The following is a 20,988-nucleotide window of genomic DNA, read 5'->3' as shown; positions in this document are numbered from 1 at the left end:
AATATATTACTATATAGCAGTAGGTTCTTACAGATGCCAAAGGTTGAAATTGAAAAAAAAAAAGCCGAATTTATTTCGGGCGTTTCCTTCGGAAAGCCCGAGTAATTTATGAAAACTGTATTCATAGAATACATGATCTAAAAGTACATGATCATTTCTTTCTTAAAATGAATTTTTTCGTCGTAAACTATCTTTTATCTCAGGGATCTCATCAAAATAAACGCAAATCAAAATGACAAATCTAATTCGCTATGAAAAAATGCTCTGACATGTTTATGTTTAGGAAAATTTTCTAGATTATTACAGAGATGAGATTGCTTCGGTAAGGATATTTTTAAGAAAGAGAGCTTTGATTTAGTGATTGTTTGTGAATTTTTAAGAAACAGATAACGAGATTAATAATTATGTACCTAGCAGCTGCCATCCTGGGGGTCGACCCTGGGGTCATACGGGGGAATAGACTTTCGTCGCCAATTTTGCATTGAAGTGCATTTGCACCTCCGAGACGAGACACATGGGAAAACACCCACTGGATTTTTACCATTGCCGCCATCTTGAGAATAAAAGATCCTTACCATGGTGACTGGCTATTACCATTGATACCTACAGATGTAAAAAAACTACTACTACTACTACTACTTTTTCCAGTTAGTCGCCGGCAAAAAGCCACATAGGATGTTTTTAACTTTGAGCCCTGTATAGCCCTGTATAGTAAACACAAGCTGAAGTAAGTTTTAGTTTGTGGCAAATAACATTCTTTTGGAGCATTACATTGTTTGAGTTAGTAGAGCATACTTCTTTGTCCCCAGGGGAAGGGCATTGGTAGCTTTATATTGAACAATGTTATTGTTGGTTAGGGGGCTTAGGAAATTCCTTTGCAAATGCCCAGGGGTTCCCCGGGGTCACCCTCTCCCCCCCTGGGACGGCCGCTGATAAGTGCATAATGACCATAATGACTGAAACAAAAACTTTTGTTATCAGTTGCATATAATTATAGCTCGTTGACCTCTTTGCCTCTGGAAAATGTTGTCAAATAATACCATCTGGCCCGATTACAGTCGACTAATACATATTGGAAAACTTTATATCATTTATTCTCATCACATTTGCAAAGATAACTTTTTGACAGGTATTGAAAGAAAAGTTAAGGCTATTTCAATATAGAAGACATTGCATGATAATTTTTGCACTTATTAATAACTTCATTTACACTTTAACTAGGTTTTTCGTTTCCTTCTTGCTGAGATTCATTATTTTTCTTCTTTCTTCTCTTTCGGGTCTTCTTTTTCTTCCTTTCTGGTTCTGTGAGGATAGTAAGAAGAAATTGTTGTCGTCAGTTGTTTATAGGTTTTTGGTCATGCGGGATTGGCCTGAATTTCCCATTTTGGAATGCTTTGAGCAAATTAGAAAACTGGAGAAATTCTTCAGCCATGAAACTTAATGAATTTTGTTTGTTAAATCTTACCCTCACTTAAAGTTTTCCTCTCTTCAATGTCATGTCTTTGCCCTCCCATGTCCTTGTCATCTTTAAAGTTAAAGGGAAAGGCCTTGATTTTTTTTCTTCTTGCAGTTGGCAGTTAAATTTGTATTATGCATGAGTCTATAAAAACATAACTTTATAAAGGTGATTTCTTGTTACTTTATGTAAAGTTTGCTATGTTTAGAAGTACAGAAACAAATAGGTTTACAGCTTCATTTTTTCATTTTTAATTTTTTAAAATTCTGTAAAGAAAATTTTTCCACTTACCAGGAATAGTGGAATCAAGGGATTTATCAGTATCGGGCTTCATACACGAGTAAGTCCCTTTAGAACTTCTGCAATAGAACCTTCTGCTATCACATCACACTCTACACACAGTTCCCGCAAGCCAGCATCCTGGAAGCGTTTGCCAGTGTTGGACAACATGGTGCATGCTGTGTGGAATACTTCCATTTTCATAACCATATCTTTCAATTTTGCGCTTTGTTTCCATTGTCCCTCGCTTGCCTTTGCATACAGTGTTAAGTCAATGACGAAGCCGATGCTCTTTAAGTTGAGCGTGTTCTTTACCTTGAGAGACTGCACTAGAACCTTGTGAACGGTAGCCATGTCATTAGCAGGCACATCGATACTCGGGAGATACCTGTTGACAGCCAGTGAGATAGTTGAACCTCATTAAGGACAGAAATGTTAAATCCATCCTAGCCACTGGCTTTTTGGTTCCTGCACCAGAAAGGGTCTCCTCCAATCTATTTATAATACCCCACGGGAGTGTTGCTTTGATATATGGCTTGATAGTTTCAGGCAAAGGACCGATCTCATGCCCCAATCGGTGTGGCATCTGGATAAGTTGAACATTGTTCGGCATACGGTAACAGTATTTGCTTGGGTGGTTTTTGTACTCCTGCCGTAACTCCTTAAATAATGTCCTGGCCAAAAGAGGTAACAAGGCGCCGCACGCGATCAGAATATTCCGCCGAGATGTGTGTGTGTGTTGCCAGTTTAGAGTATAGAAACGCATCTAGTTCTTCTGAAAGTTTGACTGCACTATCACATAGCTCGGTAGGTTTCGGAGGCCATGACATCTTACTAATATTTGGGTGAAGTGCATCACAGAAGTACAGGCCAGCTTAAGATTCATATATAAATATGAAAGGAAACCCTCTGTATTAACATCTGAAGTTTCTTCTCGGATTACCCTAGACGTGGGTGTGATGGATTTTCAGAACGGTTTACTTTTAAGTGTAAGCAGATGCTGAAAGTGTGGCCTGAGAAAGGCTTTGAATGGCGACGCACCTCATTTCTGTGTTTTCAAACATACAACCATTTTTCGCGATTTTCTTTACATATCAAGAAAAACATCTCGATTTCTCCTTTGATGCTGATCATGATCACAGACTTTCTTTTTTTGAATTTGTTATTTCATGCTATTCTGACATCTTACTTTTCTACATTTACATATCCGCTCGCTTGCACCGGCTCTACAATCTCTTCTTTTCTACTTTTTATTCCAAACAAGTTAATGAAATGACTTATATCTACTTGTACGTCTTTGGCAGGAACAACAGCAATCCATCGTTTCATGAAAAACATCTTCCCGTCATTGCTTTGTGCAGTGGCTTTGGTTGGATGTTTTCCACGCATCGAGTGGCAGTTTGGGAGTTTACAATGGAAAAATTTGATTAAGACAAAAAAAAAAAAACTGTTAAAACATCGATCGATCCCTTCAGAAAAACACACTTTCTGTGTTGAGTCCATCACCTTTTCAATCAACCAATAAAAAAAATTCAATTGCCGTATTCTGGTTCTTGCTCACAAGAAAGTTGAGAAATCTCCAATTAAATCCATATATAATTAAACTATACCCGTGTGTTTTGAAAGGTAGAAACCAAAGAATTTGCTACAATAATATTTCTTCTGATTGAAAATTATTGAATCAAGGTACTACTCAAGGTAGCGTAAGCGGACACTAACTATTCCATATTTTTATAAATGATCTAGAGATCTATTTAGATACCCTGCCAGTGTTATTCTAGTATGCTGCTGTTTCACTGAAATATCATTGCTCCTGTTTACAAAGTTAAAGACATGTCTGAGACATTGGTCAAACATTTCTTAGAGTGGATAGAAAAAATGGAATGTTATTTAACCCCAGCAAATGTAAGGAGCTTACAGTCCTTGAAAGGCAATCATGAATTGTACCCTCCTGTGTTAGGGATCCCTAGTTGTACTTATGTGAGCATTCTAGGTGTCACCTTTCAGAGTGATTGTAGGTTCAATACACATGTTAAAGTGCACCTAAACCCAAAATTTTTTTTTCGCTTAACGAAATAAGCTTATTTTTTGGAGTATTTCTGTGCAAAAATTTTTTAATTTGCTCAAATCTTTAATTTTCTATGCCCAGTCAAAATACGGAAAATCGGCCGCCATCTTGCCCCACGACCGAGTTTAAAGAAGAATGGCTCTAGCGGGTAATGTGACGTCAAATCGAGAACACGAAAGTCTGCATCTCACACATTTTCACTTGTTTGGGAAGATTGTCGTCGATATTGTCCGAAATATGCCGACTAGGTGTGTTGTATGAAGAATGTATGAAGCGCGATACCCTCTTGCAAATTTCGCACGTTGCTACATCCTTCTACAACACACTTAGTCGGCATATTTTCGGACAATTATCTACTACAACCTTCCCAAACAAGTGAAAATGTGTGAAATGCAGACTTTCGTGTTCTCGATTTGACGTCACATTACCCACTAGAGCCATTCCTCTTTAAACTCGGTCGTGGGGCAAGATGGCGGCCGATTTTCCGTATTTTGACTGGGCATAGAAAATTGAAGATTTGAGCAAATAAAAAAATTTTTTCGCAGAAATACTCAAAAAAATAAGCTTACTTCGTTAAGCGAAAAAAAATTTTTTGGGTGTAGGTGCACTTTAAATGCCTCTATGTCCTTAGATGTCTACGTAAAGAGGAGTATAAGCAGGTACAAATAGACTTTCTTTTCGATTCCTTAGTACTTCCCCGATTTCACATATGCCCATATGGAGCATCAGACTCCGACCTCACCCCACTACAATGTTTTTTTCGATCGTTGGAAACGGAATTTTATTACAAGAAATCACAATTTACGATCAATTTTACAGAAGCAGCAGTATTTTTAAAAAGGTTTCTAAGGCCGCCAATCACCCCTGTCGCTTTTTATTCCGCTTGTAAAGGCCTGCAGCTACAACTTACGGACTACGTCTGGCACCAGAACAAGCATCAAAAGTAAACGTTTTAAAAATACATTCGTTGGTCGTTTAACTTTTTAGACATAACCTATATGACAATTTTTAACTGTAATCAAGTGGTAAATTTAATTTTGTGGAATTATTAACCTTTTAACTCTTTTAACTCAAATTGCTTGTAACATTAGGACTGTATTTTTCTGTTTTGAATCAATAGAGACCATTATTATTATTGTTATTACTATTATTATTTATCATTATTAAGCGCGCTTATTTAAGGTTACTTCCTACCTTCAGAGGCTAATTTGTTTTGGGACTAGATTGAAGTTACACTTTTTAACTAGTGTTTGCAAAAGAAAAAAAATTAAAAATTTCAAAAAGCGTCCGACTTATTTAAAAAAAAGTATTTTCGAATAAAAGTTAATAAATCAGGAAGGTGTCATAATCTCGTAAATGGGCGAACCCCCCGGGGGAATATTCGAATATTAGGAGGAATATTACATCGCGCCCTTGACAAATTTCATACGTGGAAGTAATCTGCTCGTAGAAAGTCTTTTCTCGTGGATATAACACAAAACTCAAAATTAGAGAAGAGTCCTTGGGTAAAGAAAAAGAGAAAAAGGTCCAAAGAAGAGAGAGATGGCAGCATTTTGTCAAAAAAAAAGAAAAAACAAAACAAAACAAAGCGACAAAGGTTCTTGGTTTGGCCAGGAGCCGTCGACAAGCTTGGCATCCACTGAAGATCGACAGCATTCAATTATCCTTGGGGCAAAGAGCGGAAAAATTAAAGTCAACACCACAGAAGGTTGTAAACAAGATTCTTCGTTGGAATCTGACGAAACCGATGGAGAAAAAGAAGAATGCGACAGATTTACCCTTTCTGCCGAGGGTTTTCTCTTCGCCGACTTTGTCCATTACAAAACGATCAACAGGGCGAGAAAAAAAAAAAAAAAGACTGCTACACGATACTTTTCCCGGGACAATCTTGATCCATTGTCATTGACGGCGGGTCTCGTCTTTCTCATTGGTTTGCGGTTTCAGGAGGCGAGATAATAGGGAGTTTAAGCAAATCACTACGGCTGGCGCTGCTACGGCTATAGTGGTTGACGAGGCTTGGGGAGAGTACGTCGCCGTAGCCCGCAAAAATTCAACTTTAAGCAACGCGAACTACAAACCTAGTACGGCTGAGAAGTTTAAAACCAATAAATTAAGCGTCTTCGCGTTAGTTTTTGCACGTCTAAAAACTCAAAATGACTTCGTTCAAAGGGACAAGGGATTCCAACGTTTGGAAAAAAAAATTTTAAGCGATCCTGTGCACAGTAAATGAGTGAATTCAAATATTTAAGCTTACGTGTTGTAAAATTGCCAGTTTGGAGCTTATAAACACCAAAGCAAAGTTTCTACACGGTCCCTCGTAACCCTCGTCATTCCTCGGCTTCAGCTTTTTGAATTTCAAGTAGTCTTTGAGGTTTTTAAAAGGAAAAGTTAGACTTTCTACTAACGCATTTCTCCTTGCGTTCGCTGCGTTCTCCATGTGCACACTGCTTCGATCCTTCGACAAACCCGGCTGCAAAAATAAAGGCAGATTCACTCGGTAAGGGACAGCAAGCTTGATAAATATTCCCGATAAGCTATTTTTAAAGATGTTAAGTGTATTTCAATAGTTAAAATTGCTCAGGAGAATGTATACAGCGAAGAAAGAAGCGAGATAAGTTCACGTACCACAGACTACGCCGAAACCTTCCCACTCGCGTAGAAGGATTTCCCGCTACTGCTGGATGGGTACCACTGACATGCGCAATGACTCGTTTCTGGACAATTTTACTTCCGGTAGCCGTAGCAGCGCCAGCCGTAGTGATTTGCTTTAACTCCCTAATCTCCTGGTGTGGCGCAAGTTGTTTACAAACCTTTGGGAGCTAAAATCTCGTATTTGATTTTGAGAGGAATACATCCACTTTGAACGAATTTATAAGGTATGTAGATTTGACCAATTTTCGTGAAATTTTGCCAAAACATTCCCGGGATGATGACGAACAAAAGTGTGTCAGGAAATTTTGATCTTTTAAATAATTTTTACGTGGTGTCCATTTACGCAAAACGCTTCGCATATTTTTCGCTACTCTAACTTTAGATGCGAATATCCAGACAACCAATCAGAATATTGGAAAAGCCTGACACATTTTTGTTGATTGATACCTTGTGAATGAGACTAGGCAGCCATTTTTCTCGTGCCGCGGGATCCGATACCTGATAAATTCAATAGAAAAACACTCGGTCGTTTCACGCCTTTCCGGCTCCTGACACTTCCTAAGTGAAAAAATCGCCGAAATTATATTTCTATCGTAAATTGCATTTATTAACCTTTGTTTTGATGTCTAGTTTGTTAGGGTTTTCTTCCAACTAGCGCGCGTACGAATTTTCTCCCGAAGGACATCCGCGAAGGTAGGAGGTAACCTTAATTTTTGGGCTTTCAGGTTGGGCGCTTATTTGAGGCTGGGCGCTTATTTGAGGCTGGGCGCTTATTTGAGGCTGGGCGCTTATTTGAGGCTGGGCGCTTATTTGAGGCTGGGCGCTTATTTGAGGCTGGGCGCTTATGGTAACCCATTCTCCCTGAGGTCATACCGCTGACAAACGCCAAGATGCCCCCAGGCTCGAGATTGAACTTTCCCACGCCGGCAAAGGTCCTTGAATCAAGCGCAATGTCATTCAAATTTTTACTTTGCCATCAAGGTCGTAATTTTACATCTTAGATTTACTGGCTTCGTTCACGCCTTCAGCCTTATCTTTTTCTCCCTTCGATGTTTTTTTTAATTTTTAACAAGCACAGCGTGTTCCAACTTGATGTGACAGCTTAGACTTAGTTATGGCTTAGAGAGGAAACCAGCAGCTACAGCCACAATGGTACGCGTGTGTCGAGAATGGCAGTCGTTTTAGAAGTTGCTTAACGAGAATGTAGTGGAATACATCACATAAACAATCCATTTCTGTTACATGATGACACATCTATGCTTTTGAAATGATACCGGTTGCTACGTTGTTTACAAGGCAAGAGTCGAGAGTCGGGTAAGTACGTGACTAAATTCAGCTGAATTTTATAAGTTCACAGTTCAACTTATGTTACAAGTAAGCTAGTGCCACGTATTCTTATTACAGTATCATACATGCCAAGCAAAGGTTTTGATTACCCTCCTGTCCAATAGCCAAAGGGTTTTTGGGCGGAATTACGCGAAACAATTCCATGTTTAAATAAATTTGGCCCCAGCGTTTCATTATTCAATAACTATTTACAATCAGGCTTGTTTACTGGAGGTTTGAGATGGATCCAAAAACGAACGCAGCTCCTCTAAGGATTTGGGAAATTTTTCTTTATAAAGTTCCCAGTGAAATCTGTGTCACTACGTTCCGAAAGTAAAGATGACCCATGATCTGACCTTGAACTGAGTTCACTTGCAAACGAGGATACGTTCTTAATTTACGTTGATTTGGAGTCTGGCCCAGTTACAACGCCGAATTTTTCTAGGACACGAAGAAGCTAATCAACTACTTTAACCAAGTACGTCAAAATATCGATTTTTAACCCTGTCATGTTGGTTCGTTCCGAAGATTACCTTTTTCTTGGATTAAAAATTAAAGCTAATTTTAATAAGTAACTGGCGTGACCAAGCAACTATCATTATGCATTGTTTGCGGTATTATTTGTCTCCACATTTCTTATTCAATAAACAATTTAAAAAGAAAGCTCCTAACTGATTCAAGGCCTTTTCTTGTTATTTCCATAATATTAGGTCAATCTTAGTCAGTAGGGCTCAATGTTTTGACCCTGTGAAAAGGTTATTCACTTGAAAAACGAGTGTAAGGGTGGCCCCTTATTTTTTTCAAGGTGAGAATTAAGTACAGTGATCTACGTATGCTGTTCCTCGGTGAAACCAAAAGTTGACCTTTTCATTTGCCAAATATTGTTTATAAATTATTGTAATTCATTGTGAGGTCCAAACAATGGATGCAAGTTCAGAATCTCAACCACTGAACTTTATCATTTGGTTAGAGCCATTTGAAAGACAAATTACCAGATGAAGTAAAAGGAAAGAAAAATAGAAATGTAATGCCACATTAGCCATGATGCGTGGAGGTTATGATTTTGATGGATCTTCATTCATTTATCTCATGCATTATGAAGAATTGAAACAACTCAGAAGGCAGATATGTTTCTGTACTTTCCATTTCGTATTTATTCGCTCAGGAGAAAAGGCACAGAAATTTTAGCAATCTGTAGTAATTTAACCATATTGCATAACCAAGTTATAAAGGGGAAGAGCTTGAATATCCAGCCCAGGAGAGGTAGGAGATGACTTGGCTTAGTAAAAAATGTATTATCAAAAACCAGGTAATTGCCAAGTCAATTAGGTAGTGGAATTATCACAACCTTGGAAATATGTTAAGAGTTCATTTATAAATTTTAAAATAGGAAGAACATTGTTTATCCTGAGATCACTCTCTCCGCTGATGGGAAACATTGAAATCAAGGTTAAAATTCAGAAAAGGAGTATTTATGCACCCATTATCAACAGCTATTTTTTTATGAAAGGCAAGTAAAGCAAACAGAATCAACTTCTTAAAATAGTTTCCACTTGATTAAAGTTCAGGGTGATATTTAAAAAATTATACAGCACTCAATGGTTCCTTTTCACTCTCATTTAGATTTTTTCCTCATTTAGTGGTACCAGTGACTTGGCTAACATATTTGTTCTTTTACAGAAATTTGGACAATTCCCCTGGAGCTTTATTCCAAAGGTTAGTATGATTGTCCCTTATTTTGTATCTATAGTTCAACTTGCTTATAATACTAAGACTCATAGTGTTTAATGGAATTAAATTTGCTGCAAATCTAAAGCTATCACTTGTGGAGGATCCATATACCTTGACTGGCCCCAAATTAAATGCTTTCTTTTTAGCTTGTTTAGGATACTGCTCTTAGACTTGCTGAGGATACTGGTCTTTGACTCACTGAGGATACTGGTCTTTGACTCACTGAGGATACTGGTCTTTGACTCGCTGAGGATACTGGTCTTTGACTCGCTGAGGATACTGGTCTTTGACTCGCTGAGGATACTGGTCTTTGACTCGCTGAGGATACTGGTCTTTGACTCGCTGAGGATACTGGACTTTGACTCGCTGAGGACACTGGGCTTTGACTCGCTGAGCATACTGGGCTTTGACTCGCTGAGGATACTGGTCTTTGACTGGCTGAGGATACTGGGCTTTGACTCGCTGAGGATACTGGTCTTTGACTCGCTGAGGATACTGGTCTTTGACTCGCTGAGGATACTGGTCTTTGACTCGCTGAGGATACTGGTCTTTGACTCGCTGAGGATACTGGTCTTTGACTCGCTGAGGATACTGGGCTTTGACTTGCTGAGGATACTGGACTTTGTAAGTCTGGCTCATTGAGAAGAAGTCTGGTTGACTCGCTGAGAATAATTCTGGTTGGCTCGCTGAGAACAAGTCTGGTTGGCTCGCTGAGAATAATTCTGGTTGGCTTGCTGAGAATAAGTCTGGTTGGCTCGCTGAGAATAAGTCTGGTTGGCTCGCTGAGAATAAGTCTGGTTGGCTCGCTGAGAATAAGTCTGGTTGGCTCGCTGAGAATGAGTCTGGTTGGCTCGCTGAGAATAATTCTGGTTGGCTCGCTGAGAATAAGTCTGGTTGGCTCGCTGAGAATAAGTCTGGTTGGCTCGCTGAGAATAAGTCTGGTTGGCTCGCTGAGAATAAGTCTGGTTGGCTCGCTGAGAATAAGTCTGGTTGGCTCGCTGAGAATGAGTCTGGTTGGCTCGCTGAGAATAATTCTGGTTGGCTCGCTGAGAATAAGTCTGGTTGGCTCGCTGAGAATAAGTCTAGTTTTCTCGCTGAGAACGAGTCTGGTTGACTCACTGAGATGTTTGGTATTGCTATAATAAAAAATTATTTCAGCCAAATTTTCTGAAATAGGGTTAGTTGTAGTGGGAGTATGTCTTTCTGTCATTAGAAAGACATACTCCCACTTGTTTTTTGCTCTTTTTTTCCCCAGTACAACTTTCTGATGTCAAGTAATGGATCTTTACATTGTAACAATGAACCTGTGAATGAATAGAGGTGGTAGGTGTGAATGATTTAAATCCTATTGTGGAATTTTAAGGTAACATGCCCCACCTTTCCTCCCCCCCCCCCCCCCCCAAAAAAAAAAAAGGAAATAACCAGAATACTAAACGCCAAGTTGTCAGCCCTTTCTCTTACAAGTTAGTTGATTTAGTTCATAACTTCCTCTCCTTTTTCTTTAATTCCCTTCCTTGCCATGGTTATAATCACTGCCATTTCTGTGTTTACCTTATTTATCATTTTTGGCCTAGAGTTCCTTCTTGTCTCTTGGAAGTCAAATCATCCATCTAGAAGGCCTTTTTTAGTTGAAGATTGTTTCATCTTTCTATTACCCATGCCTGTCATCTTAAATTGACTTTCACTCAAAATTCACACCTAACTCTTTGTATTTGTTTCTCTTCCACAGTTGATGACTGGGATGGGAATTCACAGAAATGCAAACCAATGATATTTATCATGTGTTAAATAAATAAATCTTGAATATTAATAAAAAATCATCGACATGTACTGGCTGACTTATGCAAAATAGTTATTGTAGCATGGAAAAAAAAAAGGGAGATAATAAGAACCATCTGAATTAAATTAAGTAAGTTTAGATCCTAAAAGTGATTACAGTGAAGGAACAATGTCTGATTCAGTTAATAGCAAATCAGTTCTTGAAAATCTTGTAAGATATAATAATGAATGCACAGGGTTTTCAATGAGGTTTTCAGTTCTTTTTTTATGACATGTATTTTTAACCCACTAAAAGGTCAAAATATGTGTATTGCCTCTTGGTATCTAATGAAAGTCAAATCCCTCTAATTGAATATACTAAAACTGTAAATAGTACAACTTCTCTTGTTGTGGCCATCAGCGATATTCAATATTCAGACATTTTTCTATTAAAAACAACATGAACTATTGAAAAGTAATATTGCTTCAATCAACTGATTTGTGAAAACTCCCCTTGGGTGAACATTTTGCAACAAACTTTGATTCGATATCAATAATAGATAAAAAATTCCCTTCTCCTTGCAGTTAAAGGCAAGTACATTACCTACTCATAGTTCATAAAAGCCTTGAAAGTCTTTGAAGATGCTTGAATTCAAAAATTACAAATTCAAGGTCTTGAAAGTACTTGAATTTGAGGACTAGAACTTGATTTTTGCAATGCTTTTTCTCAACAATTTTCAAGTAAAAAATTGCAGTACTTTAATAGAAAAGCTGAGAAATAATGTTAAATAATTTTTAAACTTTCTTATGCAAACCTTTCCAAAAGAGGTCCTTCAATTTATCTAAAACTTGGCAAAGTCATTGAAAAGCCCTTCAATTTCAACCTTTAGCACCTGTAGGAACCTACTCCTATTATTTTGATTATTGTCTAGTACCATAACAACATTCATTACACTCCAGCAGGCAAAAATAAAAACAAGTAGACTTATTCATGATTGGAAATGAAAAAATTTCGTAACGACAGTAACAATGGCAACAGGGCAGTCTCCTAAAGATAACTCCAGATGTGCGATATAGAAAGCCCAAGTTGAAGCAGCTATGCGTCTACTTAAAGGGAAAAAAAAGTCTAAAACAGCAAAATATGATGAAATATTCCTTGCATAATGAATACGAAGTTTCAGCATTTAATTTTTATTTATCAAAATGTACATCTTTCATGGTTTTAATTTCTGGTTTCCCTCTTGTTGTGGAAAGATGAAGTAACTTTAGTAATGGGATAGGATCCGATTCAATTAATTAATTAATTAGTTAATTAATTAGTGCTACTTTATGTGCTGAAATTCATGCTAGAAGCTCTATAAAAATATCGGTTAAGGCCTTCCCTGCACTTTATAATCCCAAGAAAAAGAAAATAGAGATTACCTTAAACATATTGCAGCAAAATCCCAGCTTATCTTGAACCTAAAACTTTACCCTGGAAAAAAAAATATATACATCCGCGCATGCGCCAAGAGCAAAGTTTGGCACACGAGTATTCTTTCGCAAAACGACTCTCGTTTCGTCAAACGAGTCTCGTTTTTAAAAATGTCGTTTCTACAAACGAGTCTCGTTTCTAAAAACGAGTCTCGTTTCTAAAAACGAGTCTCGTTTCTAAAAACGAGTCTCGTTTCTAAAAACGAGTCTCGTTCCTAAACGAGTCTCGTTTCTATTCACAAACAAACGAGTCTCGCTTTAAATCGTTTATCGAGTGACTTATAAATCGTGACGATTTAAAATCGACTGGTTGCCCAGAAACTGAGTGATCCTGTGGTGTGTGTGTGTGTGTGTCTCTCTCTCTCTCTCTCTCTCTCTCTCTCTCTCTCTCTCTCTCTCTCTCTCTCTCTCTCTCTCTCTCTCTCTCTCTCTCTCTCTCTCTCTCTCTCCCTCTCTCTCTCTCTCTCTCTCTCTCTCTCTCTCTCTCTCTCTCTCTCTCTCTCTCTCTCTCTCTCTCTCTCTCTCTCTCTCTCTCTCTCTCTCTCTCTCTCTCTCTCTCTCTCTCTCTCTCTCTCTCTCTCTCTCTCTCTCTCTCTCTCTCTCTCTCTCTCTCTCTCTCTCCCTCTCTCTCTCTCTCTCTCTCTCTCTCTCTCTCTCTCTCTCTCTCTCTCTCTCTCTCTCTCTCTCTCTCTCTCTCTGTGGCACTGGCTTTTCAGTTGTTCATTCTATGAATTTCTCTTTTAATTTTTCAAGAATTAAAATATTTTATGGCTTTCCCAATATGTTTCTTTGGGAAGGCTTTCAATTTCCCAAGTCTTATTTCATTTCAGATGAATATTATAGACAGGTATTGAAGCTTGTGTTAGGGCTTTGTAAAGCGTAAGTCCCTCAACGTGGTGAAAAAAACATTGAACTAGTGTTATGGTGGTCATAGACTCGACTTTAACCACAACCACTCTTTCCTCTGAAAATACCTAGGTCAGTGACTGAATAAAACTTATCTTTCTCAAAATTTTATCTAACCTAACTTTGAAAACAATGTACATTTCGTTTCCAGCGCAGTTTCTTGCAAAATTCTCGAGGGATTTATTCCAGGAAACTACACTGCTCGTATGTAAGTAACTGATATGCTTTAGTTATACTAAAAATGTTCTGGTCTGATTAAAGAAATGAAATGGTGACGGTCTTTTATACCATTTCCCTAGTTATGTTTGTAGCTAATGTAACGCACGCTCTGATTATCTCGAGTCCTGAAAGGTAGGGCAATCTAAGACATTGCGCTTATTTAGTCTCTACGAGGGATTTTATGGACAACACAACAGTTAAAAGACAAAACAAATATCAAATATTCTTTAAGGGGGATCTCAATGGGCAGGGGGATGTCAAGTTGATGCTGATTAACCGATTCAGCCCTTTGGACGGTTGACGATTAAATTATAGCTCATTTGACGGTTGACGGTAAATTTTTTTGGAATGTGGTTCGCAAAAGGAACTAAACACGCGAATTTGGAAATAATTTTTCATAACCACGTATTTGTAAAAAACTTTTGATTCATAACTCTTTTTATTAATGAATGACTAACGTTTTAGGACACCGGATAAATTTCCACACCGGCAGTCGGTGACGTCTCTGGCCAGTTTTACTCGCGACTAGAAGTTAGAAGACTTAAATAAATATATTATTGTGGTATATCAGAAGAGAACTTGACCTCAATTAAGACAATCGTTATTTATTAACTAAGGATATCTGAGACATTTGACGGCTAACATTGACTTGTTTATTTGACGGCTGGCGGGAAAAATATTGCGTTTTTGACGGTTGACGGTTAATAGCAGGTCTCCGCTTCGCGCGCGTGGGGCAGAGCCCCATACCCATGGAATATGGCCAACCTCATTTGGTTTGGTTTTCACGTGACTTACCGAGCGTACGTATGTATGAGCGCGCCTTCAGATTGCACGGGTAGGGTAGGGAAGACTATCAAAACGAAGGGAGGGGTGTCTCAGACGAGTCTTGGAAAATGCACATCTTTTACGTTATTACGAAATTGGGAGCTCCGCTTTTAGGCTTGGCTAAATCTATATATTATTTTGGCCATTCGACGGTTGACAGTTATTCCCATTGGGACCCTCTTTGACGTGCAGGCGGTTCGAGTTCTATTATTTTTTTATGTATATTTTGTATAAATAAGGAAATTTATGCTCTTGGAGTTTCTAAGGCTGTGTAAAGCGTAAACTTCTTGAAAAAGGCTCATTATTGATGTGTTTCTCGTTGGTCTATTCGGTTCCCTTAAGGCTTGCGACCGACTTTCATTACATTAAGATTATTAATGATCCAAAACTGTTACATATATATAAATTCTTTATACAAGGGAAACCCTGACCATGTACACCCCAAGTAATCATACTTAAATAGAATAGATGTTTCAAAAGAATATTTTCCCTGAGTGGGATCTGAACCCACATCCCCCTGTTATTAGTCAGGTGTGATGACCACTACACTATCAGGACAACCATGCTGGCAACACGGCAATCAAAGATGTGATTTACGTGATCGGAGACGTGGTCTCCCGGTAAACTTAATTCTCAAGGTGACAGGGTAGGGGAAGCCAATAACCCCATATGAAACCCAACTATATATATATATATATATATATATATATATATATTTTTTTTTTTTATTTTCAGCATTTGTGCTCCTTCTGAATCGTTCTTTATAATTCTGACCGACGAAGGCGCAGCGAATGGCCAATTTTTAAAGTCTCTTGAACATTCGAGCTTCACATGTGAGGATTGTCATCCTAATAAAGGGTGGTTCAAATGTAAGAACTGCTCCTTTTGCGCGGCTGGTACCTATAGCAATGGCATGTGCAAAACATGTCCCGCAGGTAATGCCTTTTTATCTTAGTTATTCATTTATTTATTATTATTTTTCTTTAATTTCTTCTGTAGATAAAAAAATTAGTGGAATTAATGGAAAATGGTGAAGCAGCGTAACGCAATAACTTTTTTTTTATAATACGACGTAGACGTTCTAGGGGGCAATCAACGATTCTATGCACAAACCGTTCTAACAAGTTTCTCTATAACCTGCCTAGTGAGAGCAAGTACTATTGGTGGTTTGCATTCAATTAGCTCAATGAATAGATCGCTGGACTGTTGTGCGGGAGGTCGAGGGTTCGAGCCCCGGCCGGACCAACACTCAAGGTCTTAAAACAAGTGAGAAGAATATGCTGCCCATCTATATCAAGATATGATTAGATACTCTTGTCTTCTCGGATAGGGACGAATAATTTGAGGTCCCGTCTCCTACAGGATTAGGGGTAGGAGACGTTAGTTTCACACGCACGAGATTACTATGTGATGGATGTCCTCCCCTGGGGTGGTTACTGGGTGGGAATTGGCCCCGAAAAGCCCCCGTGGGGAGTGGCCAATTAACATAACATATGTATGTTTGCAACCAATCTCTAGAGACACAGGTAACAACGGTGAAAGGAACCAATGCTGGTGGACGAACAAAAGAAGCTAATGAGATATCTATTGTTTACGTCCACCAACATGGTGGCGATGACGTAACGTGCAAACCACTTATTACTGGAAATTTTCAATCCCCGATTCATGAATTTGAAATTGAATTAATTTGATTTAAGTTAAATCTTTTCATTCCTAAACAGGAGATAAAGTACGCGACATTTCCTGCTTCAAAAGTTGCTTTGCGTAATTTTGGAAGTTCCACGAGGCGGTAGATGTTGCGTTTGACCCCTAATGGTTCTAGATGTAACCAGTAGACCTTCAGTATATACATTTCATCAATTAACTATCAGTCTAAATCTAGTTTAGGAAGGTATTCAAATCCAAAAGGACATTCTCATTATAAAGTTTCTTTTATTTAACTTCAGGTGGCTTTTATCAAGATGAAATGGGTCAAGTAAGTTGTAAGAATTGTAGCACGGGTACATATGTTCCAGAATCGCGTCATCCAGGAAAATCTCCCACTGATTGTCTCGCATGTCCATATGGTGAGGATCATACCAAGGTTTACAAATGGGCAATCAGTAATATTGCGAATGCTTTTGAAACACACGTCGTTACAAAACTTTAAGTAGATAGTGCATTTCTGTACTTCCAATTCAACAAATCAAAGGCATTGGTTTCTTTAGAGCTCTTGATACAAAAACTTCATTGGGATTCCGTTCAAGACATTAATACATTAATTCCTGCGAATAGTGCATAACAACAGGCAATGCGCACCAAAACGGAATTGCGTTTCCTGTGATGTAGAAAATCAACTTTAACAGGTGTCCCACTAAGTGCCGGCCACTGACTGATGACCCAGCAGTTTAGCCCACAATATAAGCCCTGAGTCACACATCCAGGTCACAAGAATAAAGGAAATAATCACCAAATAAAGAAATTATTATTAAGCAAATTCTCCTGGTCAACACCTTAGGAAACGTATAGAGAATAGTATGGAGAAAACGCATATTGATGTTAGGGTGTACACTTCATTTATGAGAGTCACTTTTCGCGCTGTAAATTAACTTTTCTTCCTTTCCATTGTTTTAATTAATTTTTTTTTGGAGCATCTTTTAATTGCTTCGACAACGTGTAAATACCTAGAGCTTTTCGAAAAAAAAAGGTGAAACCTAGTGCTAAATCCTTTGGCTGCTTGAATTAGTTATATTCAAATTGTGGACCGTCTATGCGATGCAGCGGATCGTTTTCTTCTGGCTATACTACCGAGAACCCTAATACTGGGTAATTTGATTCATGGATGCATTTTTCTTCTTCCCAACAGGAACCCAAACTAATCAGACGGCTGGTTACCGTGCTTGTAGATGTCTTCATAATTTCTACCGCTTGGATCGTTTCGGCCCTTGTATGCTATGCCCAGATCATGGAGTGAACTGTAGAAACGACACAGCGATATTGGCTACGGGCTACTTTTGGAAGTGGAACAACACGGATATAATGGCAAAATACTGGGATTTTGTGACCAACACTCGCATCGCTACAGCTGAATATGACAAGAACCTCAATATATTTGAAGGACTGTTGCCAAAGCCCCTCAAGTGCCCCTATCCAGACTCGTGCAAAGGCGGAATCAACTCATCTTGTAACGCAGGATATCAAGGTACTCTTTGTGCAACGTGCTCTAACAGCCACTATTTCCGATTTAACAGCTGCTTGCAATGTCCCAATATGTTAGTCACAATCATCTCGTGTATGATAATAGCTGTCGTCTTCGTCCTTCTTTTTGCCTCGGTTCATTGGGGAGACTCAAAACGTGCCCAACACGATCGTACCGTTGCGGATGTTATCATGTCTTGTGCCAAGATCGTGATTGGATTTTATCAGGTCCTTGCCGGTATTTATTCGTCATTGACACGGGTCCAGTGGCCCGTTGCAATTGTCTCCATGGAAAAAGTATTGAAGTTCTTTGAAGGAAACATATTGCAGTTTGCACCATTAAGCTGCATACATCCCCGACTTCGATTGGACCCATTCAGCCAATTTATTGTAGCCATTGTCATTAACGTTACGTTTGTTTGTTTGATTCTGCTGTATCTATTCTTAAAGAAACTTCATATCAAAAGTATGGATGTCTTGATGAGCCAAAAGCTGCAGAAAATCTCAGCCATAAAGAAGTCATGTTATCGGAACATCTTCCTATTTCTTCTGTTGTCTTACCCCATGACAAGTAAGAAAATCATAAACATCCTACCCCTGCCTGGAGTCTGTGTGAACTTGTGCTTTACCTATAACGGAAACGATTGTATATCTCTCCTAAAAGCTGATTATTCCATCCGGTGCTTAACCACTCGACATAACGTGTTTTGGCATATTGCAGTAGCATTTGCATTATACCCTGTCATTTTTCTTCTCTTGCTTCTGTTTCCCATTTACAAATACCGCAAGTGTGGCACTGAGAAAGAAATTGGATTTGGTTTTAAAGTGTTCTTTGAAAATTATAAAGAAAGATATTGGTACTGGGAGATAGTTGAGATGTACCGCAAACTGACCCTCATCTCAGTCGTCCTGTTATTTGGTTCTGAAAGCCATTCTCAAATTGGCTTTGCCGTAATTGCAGCAAGTGCATCAGGAATTGCTTACACCATTGTCCGACCAATAAAAGGCAAATTTGAAGATGGACTTCAAACCTTTGTGCTTTGGATAATATTCTTCAATGTTTGCCTCGGTGCAGTTTATTCCCAGCCCACCATCAAGCAGAGTCAAGGAGGAAACGATTCCATTTTCGTAAATGCCGTGTTCGTGGTTCTGAACAGCGCCGTGTTGTTCATAGTCCTAGGTAAGATTTTATTTCCTAACAGCCCTTACCTTTTTATTACTTTGCTCCGTAATTATGATTTTATTTTCAATGAGTAATCGGGTTTTAACGTAGCCATCATAGGCCTAATGTGTGCTCGAGTGTTTTTTCGGTTTTTTGTTGTTTGTTTTTGTTTTCGTTGTTTTTTTGTTTGTTTGTTTGTTTTTTATTTACTTTAGATTAGACTTCTATTTTAGACAGGATAGCTCCTTCAGTGTAGTAAACACTGGTATCAACGGGGGTCTTGTTAACCACCCATCCCACCCCAGGGGAGGACATCCATCACACAGTAATCTCGGGCGTGGGAAATTAACGTCTCCTGCCCCTAACTCTGCAGGAGACGGGACCTCCAATTATTCGTCCCTCTCCGCGAAGACTAGAATATCTAACCATTTCTTGATGTAATAGAAAGGGAGCATATTCTTCTCAATTATTTTAAGACACTGAGTGTTGGTCCAGCCGGGGCTCGAACCCTCGATCTCCCGCACAACAGTCCAGCACTCTATCCATTGAGCTAACCGAGAGGTTAGAATACTATTATTAGTATTCTCAATTTTTTTTTTTTATTTTTAACTTTCTTTTTAATAAGACATATATGTTCGCTAGCATAGCAGCTTTCAATTTCAGCCCAGTCATCTTCATCAGCTCTTTAATTTTTCCTTGTTTTACTTTCTAATTGATACTTGGTGCATTCGGGAAGCCAAAAAATATAGAAACTATGAAATACTGACCAGGAAATTATCCATCATTATTGTAATAATTTTTACGGTATATTTCTGCTTTAACAGTGAAAGGCCTCGTCCATCTGAAGTATGCATGGAGGAGTATTTCCATCTGCCCAGTGCGATGTTTGTGCGTGGTATGTCATAGATTCCTTGGAGGTCAAGAGAGCAGACGGAAAAAAATTAATGCTCACCCAACCGCTGGCAGAGTAACGATTCTTAGTTATCAATGACTAAACGCTCCAGTTGTTACTGCTATATCGTAACATTTTGTAATGATAAACGTATTCAATGATTACTGCTTTTAGTTTTTAATCCTCCAGGGATAGCTTAGTTTTACCTATGAAAAACACTTGAGAGAGTGTTATCGCGCGCTTCAGAATGAATCTTGAGACGTATTACCTTCCTTTCCTCCACTGAATAGGAAACTCGTTTGTCACCGTATATTCTAGGGAAGGACAGGTCTGAAAACTACTGACTGAGGAACTTTAGGCTATCGGGATGACGCTTTTGTTTAAAGAGATTCGAGGAACTATTTCTCTAGTACAAAAAAAAATGCTTATGTTATTCTTTTTACAAAGAGATATAACACTTTCCGTAACTTGCGAGGTATACAGCGACTATGTATAATTTTTTATCAGTTTAGATTCCATCGAAGATTTTTTTAAATAATTTTTGTTGTCTTGACAATTAAGCAAGACTATCTGAGTCAAAATTAAAAGTTAAATTTTATTTAAGTACTCATCGCGTTTTGGTTAATTAAAAATATCCTTTAACTAACTTACGTGGGGTTTGAAAACGAACATTTTTACTCATAATCAAGGTTTTTTTGGTTTGCTCAGTACGATGTAGCATTTTTGCGCTTCAAATTTTTGAATTTCTCAGAGGGAAAAAATCTGCTTAGTAGCATGAAGAAATATCTTAAAATTTGCAATGCGCTTGAATCAACTCTGATTAACCTTTTAACCACTAGCGCACGAGTGCAAATTAACAAATATAGAAGCATTGACTGTGCTCTGTTCTGTTGTAAAGCACGCAGGAACTGGCTGAAGCACAAATTAAGTAAACACTAGTTGTGCATATGAGCTCCTTTTGGATGAACAGCTTTGCATTAATCATAGGAGGCAATCTGTTCTGTCCTTGATGCCCTACGGCCTTATCATTCCTCTATCTTTCGACGGTGTGCAATCTGGAGCAC

At 38.5% G+C, this 20,988-nt stretch overlaps 3 protein-coding genes across 19 annotated transcripts in view; 2 read left to right on the top strand and 1 right to left on the bottom strand.

The window, feature by feature from the left end:
- LOC148733788 (uncharacterized) overlaps positions 1-20,988 on the bottom strand; it is a 270,303-nt gene that overhangs the window by 107,017 nt on the left and 142,298 nt on the right. The window lies entirely within an intron of this gene.
- Positions 4,412-11,749, top strand: LOC148733794 (uncharacterized). Of its 6 annotated transcripts, none has more exons than XM_088756000.1 (5): positions 4,412-4,462; positions 7,534-7,769; positions 9,462-9,497; positions 9,659-10,835; positions 11,242-11,749. In XM_088756000.1, exons 2-4 carry the CDS (start codon positions 7,723-7,725, stop codon positions 10,152-10,154), a joined length of 579 nt encoding a protein of 192 aa, XP_088612126.1. In that variant the 5' UTR covers positions 4,412-4,462; positions 7,534-7,722; the 3' UTR covers positions 10,155-10,835; positions 11,242-11,749. The 6 variants fall into 6 exon arrangements, 3 of the variants coding, with proteins under 3 accessions (XP_088612126.1, XP_088612125.1, XP_088612124.1); XM_088755999.1 differs by lacking the exon at positions 4,412-4,462 and adding an exon at positions 6,796-7,148; XM_088755998.1 differs by lacking the exon at positions 4,412-4,462 and having other exon boundaries at positions 7,345-7,769; positions 9,659-10,839.
- LOC111319163 (putative leucine-rich repeat-containing protein DDB_G0281931) lies at positions 13,434-20,530 on the top strand. 9 transcript variants are annotated; one of them, XM_088755992.1, is made up of 7 exons: positions 13,434-13,857; positions 15,429-15,628; positions 16,640-16,759; positions 17,539-17,874; positions 18,321-18,441; positions 18,946-19,050; positions 19,857-20,530. In XM_088755992.1, exons 2-7 carry the CDS (start codon positions 15,607-15,609, stop codon positions 19,936-19,938), a joined length of 786 nt encoding a protein of 261 aa, XP_088612118.1. In that variant the 5' UTR covers positions 13,434-13,857; positions 15,429-15,606; the 3' UTR covers positions 19,939-20,530. The 9 variants fall into 9 exon arrangements, with proteins under 9 accessions (XP_088612118.1, XP_088612119.1, XP_088612117.1 ...); XM_088755993.1 differs by lacking the exon at positions 18,321-18,441; XM_088755991.1 differs by lacking the exon at positions 18,321-18,441 and having other exon boundaries at positions 18,832-19,050.

This window comes from Stylophora pistillata, chromosome 4 (assembly GCF_964205215.1).
Source record: "Stylophora pistillata chromosome 4, jaStyPist1.2, whole genome shotgun sequence".
Lineage (NCBI taxonomy): Eukaryota > Metazoa > Cnidaria > Anthozoa > Scleractinia > Pocilloporidae > Stylophora > Stylophora pistillata.
Note: the sequence above shows the minus strand (reverse complement) of the source record. Positions and strands in the feature narration are given on the sequence as shown.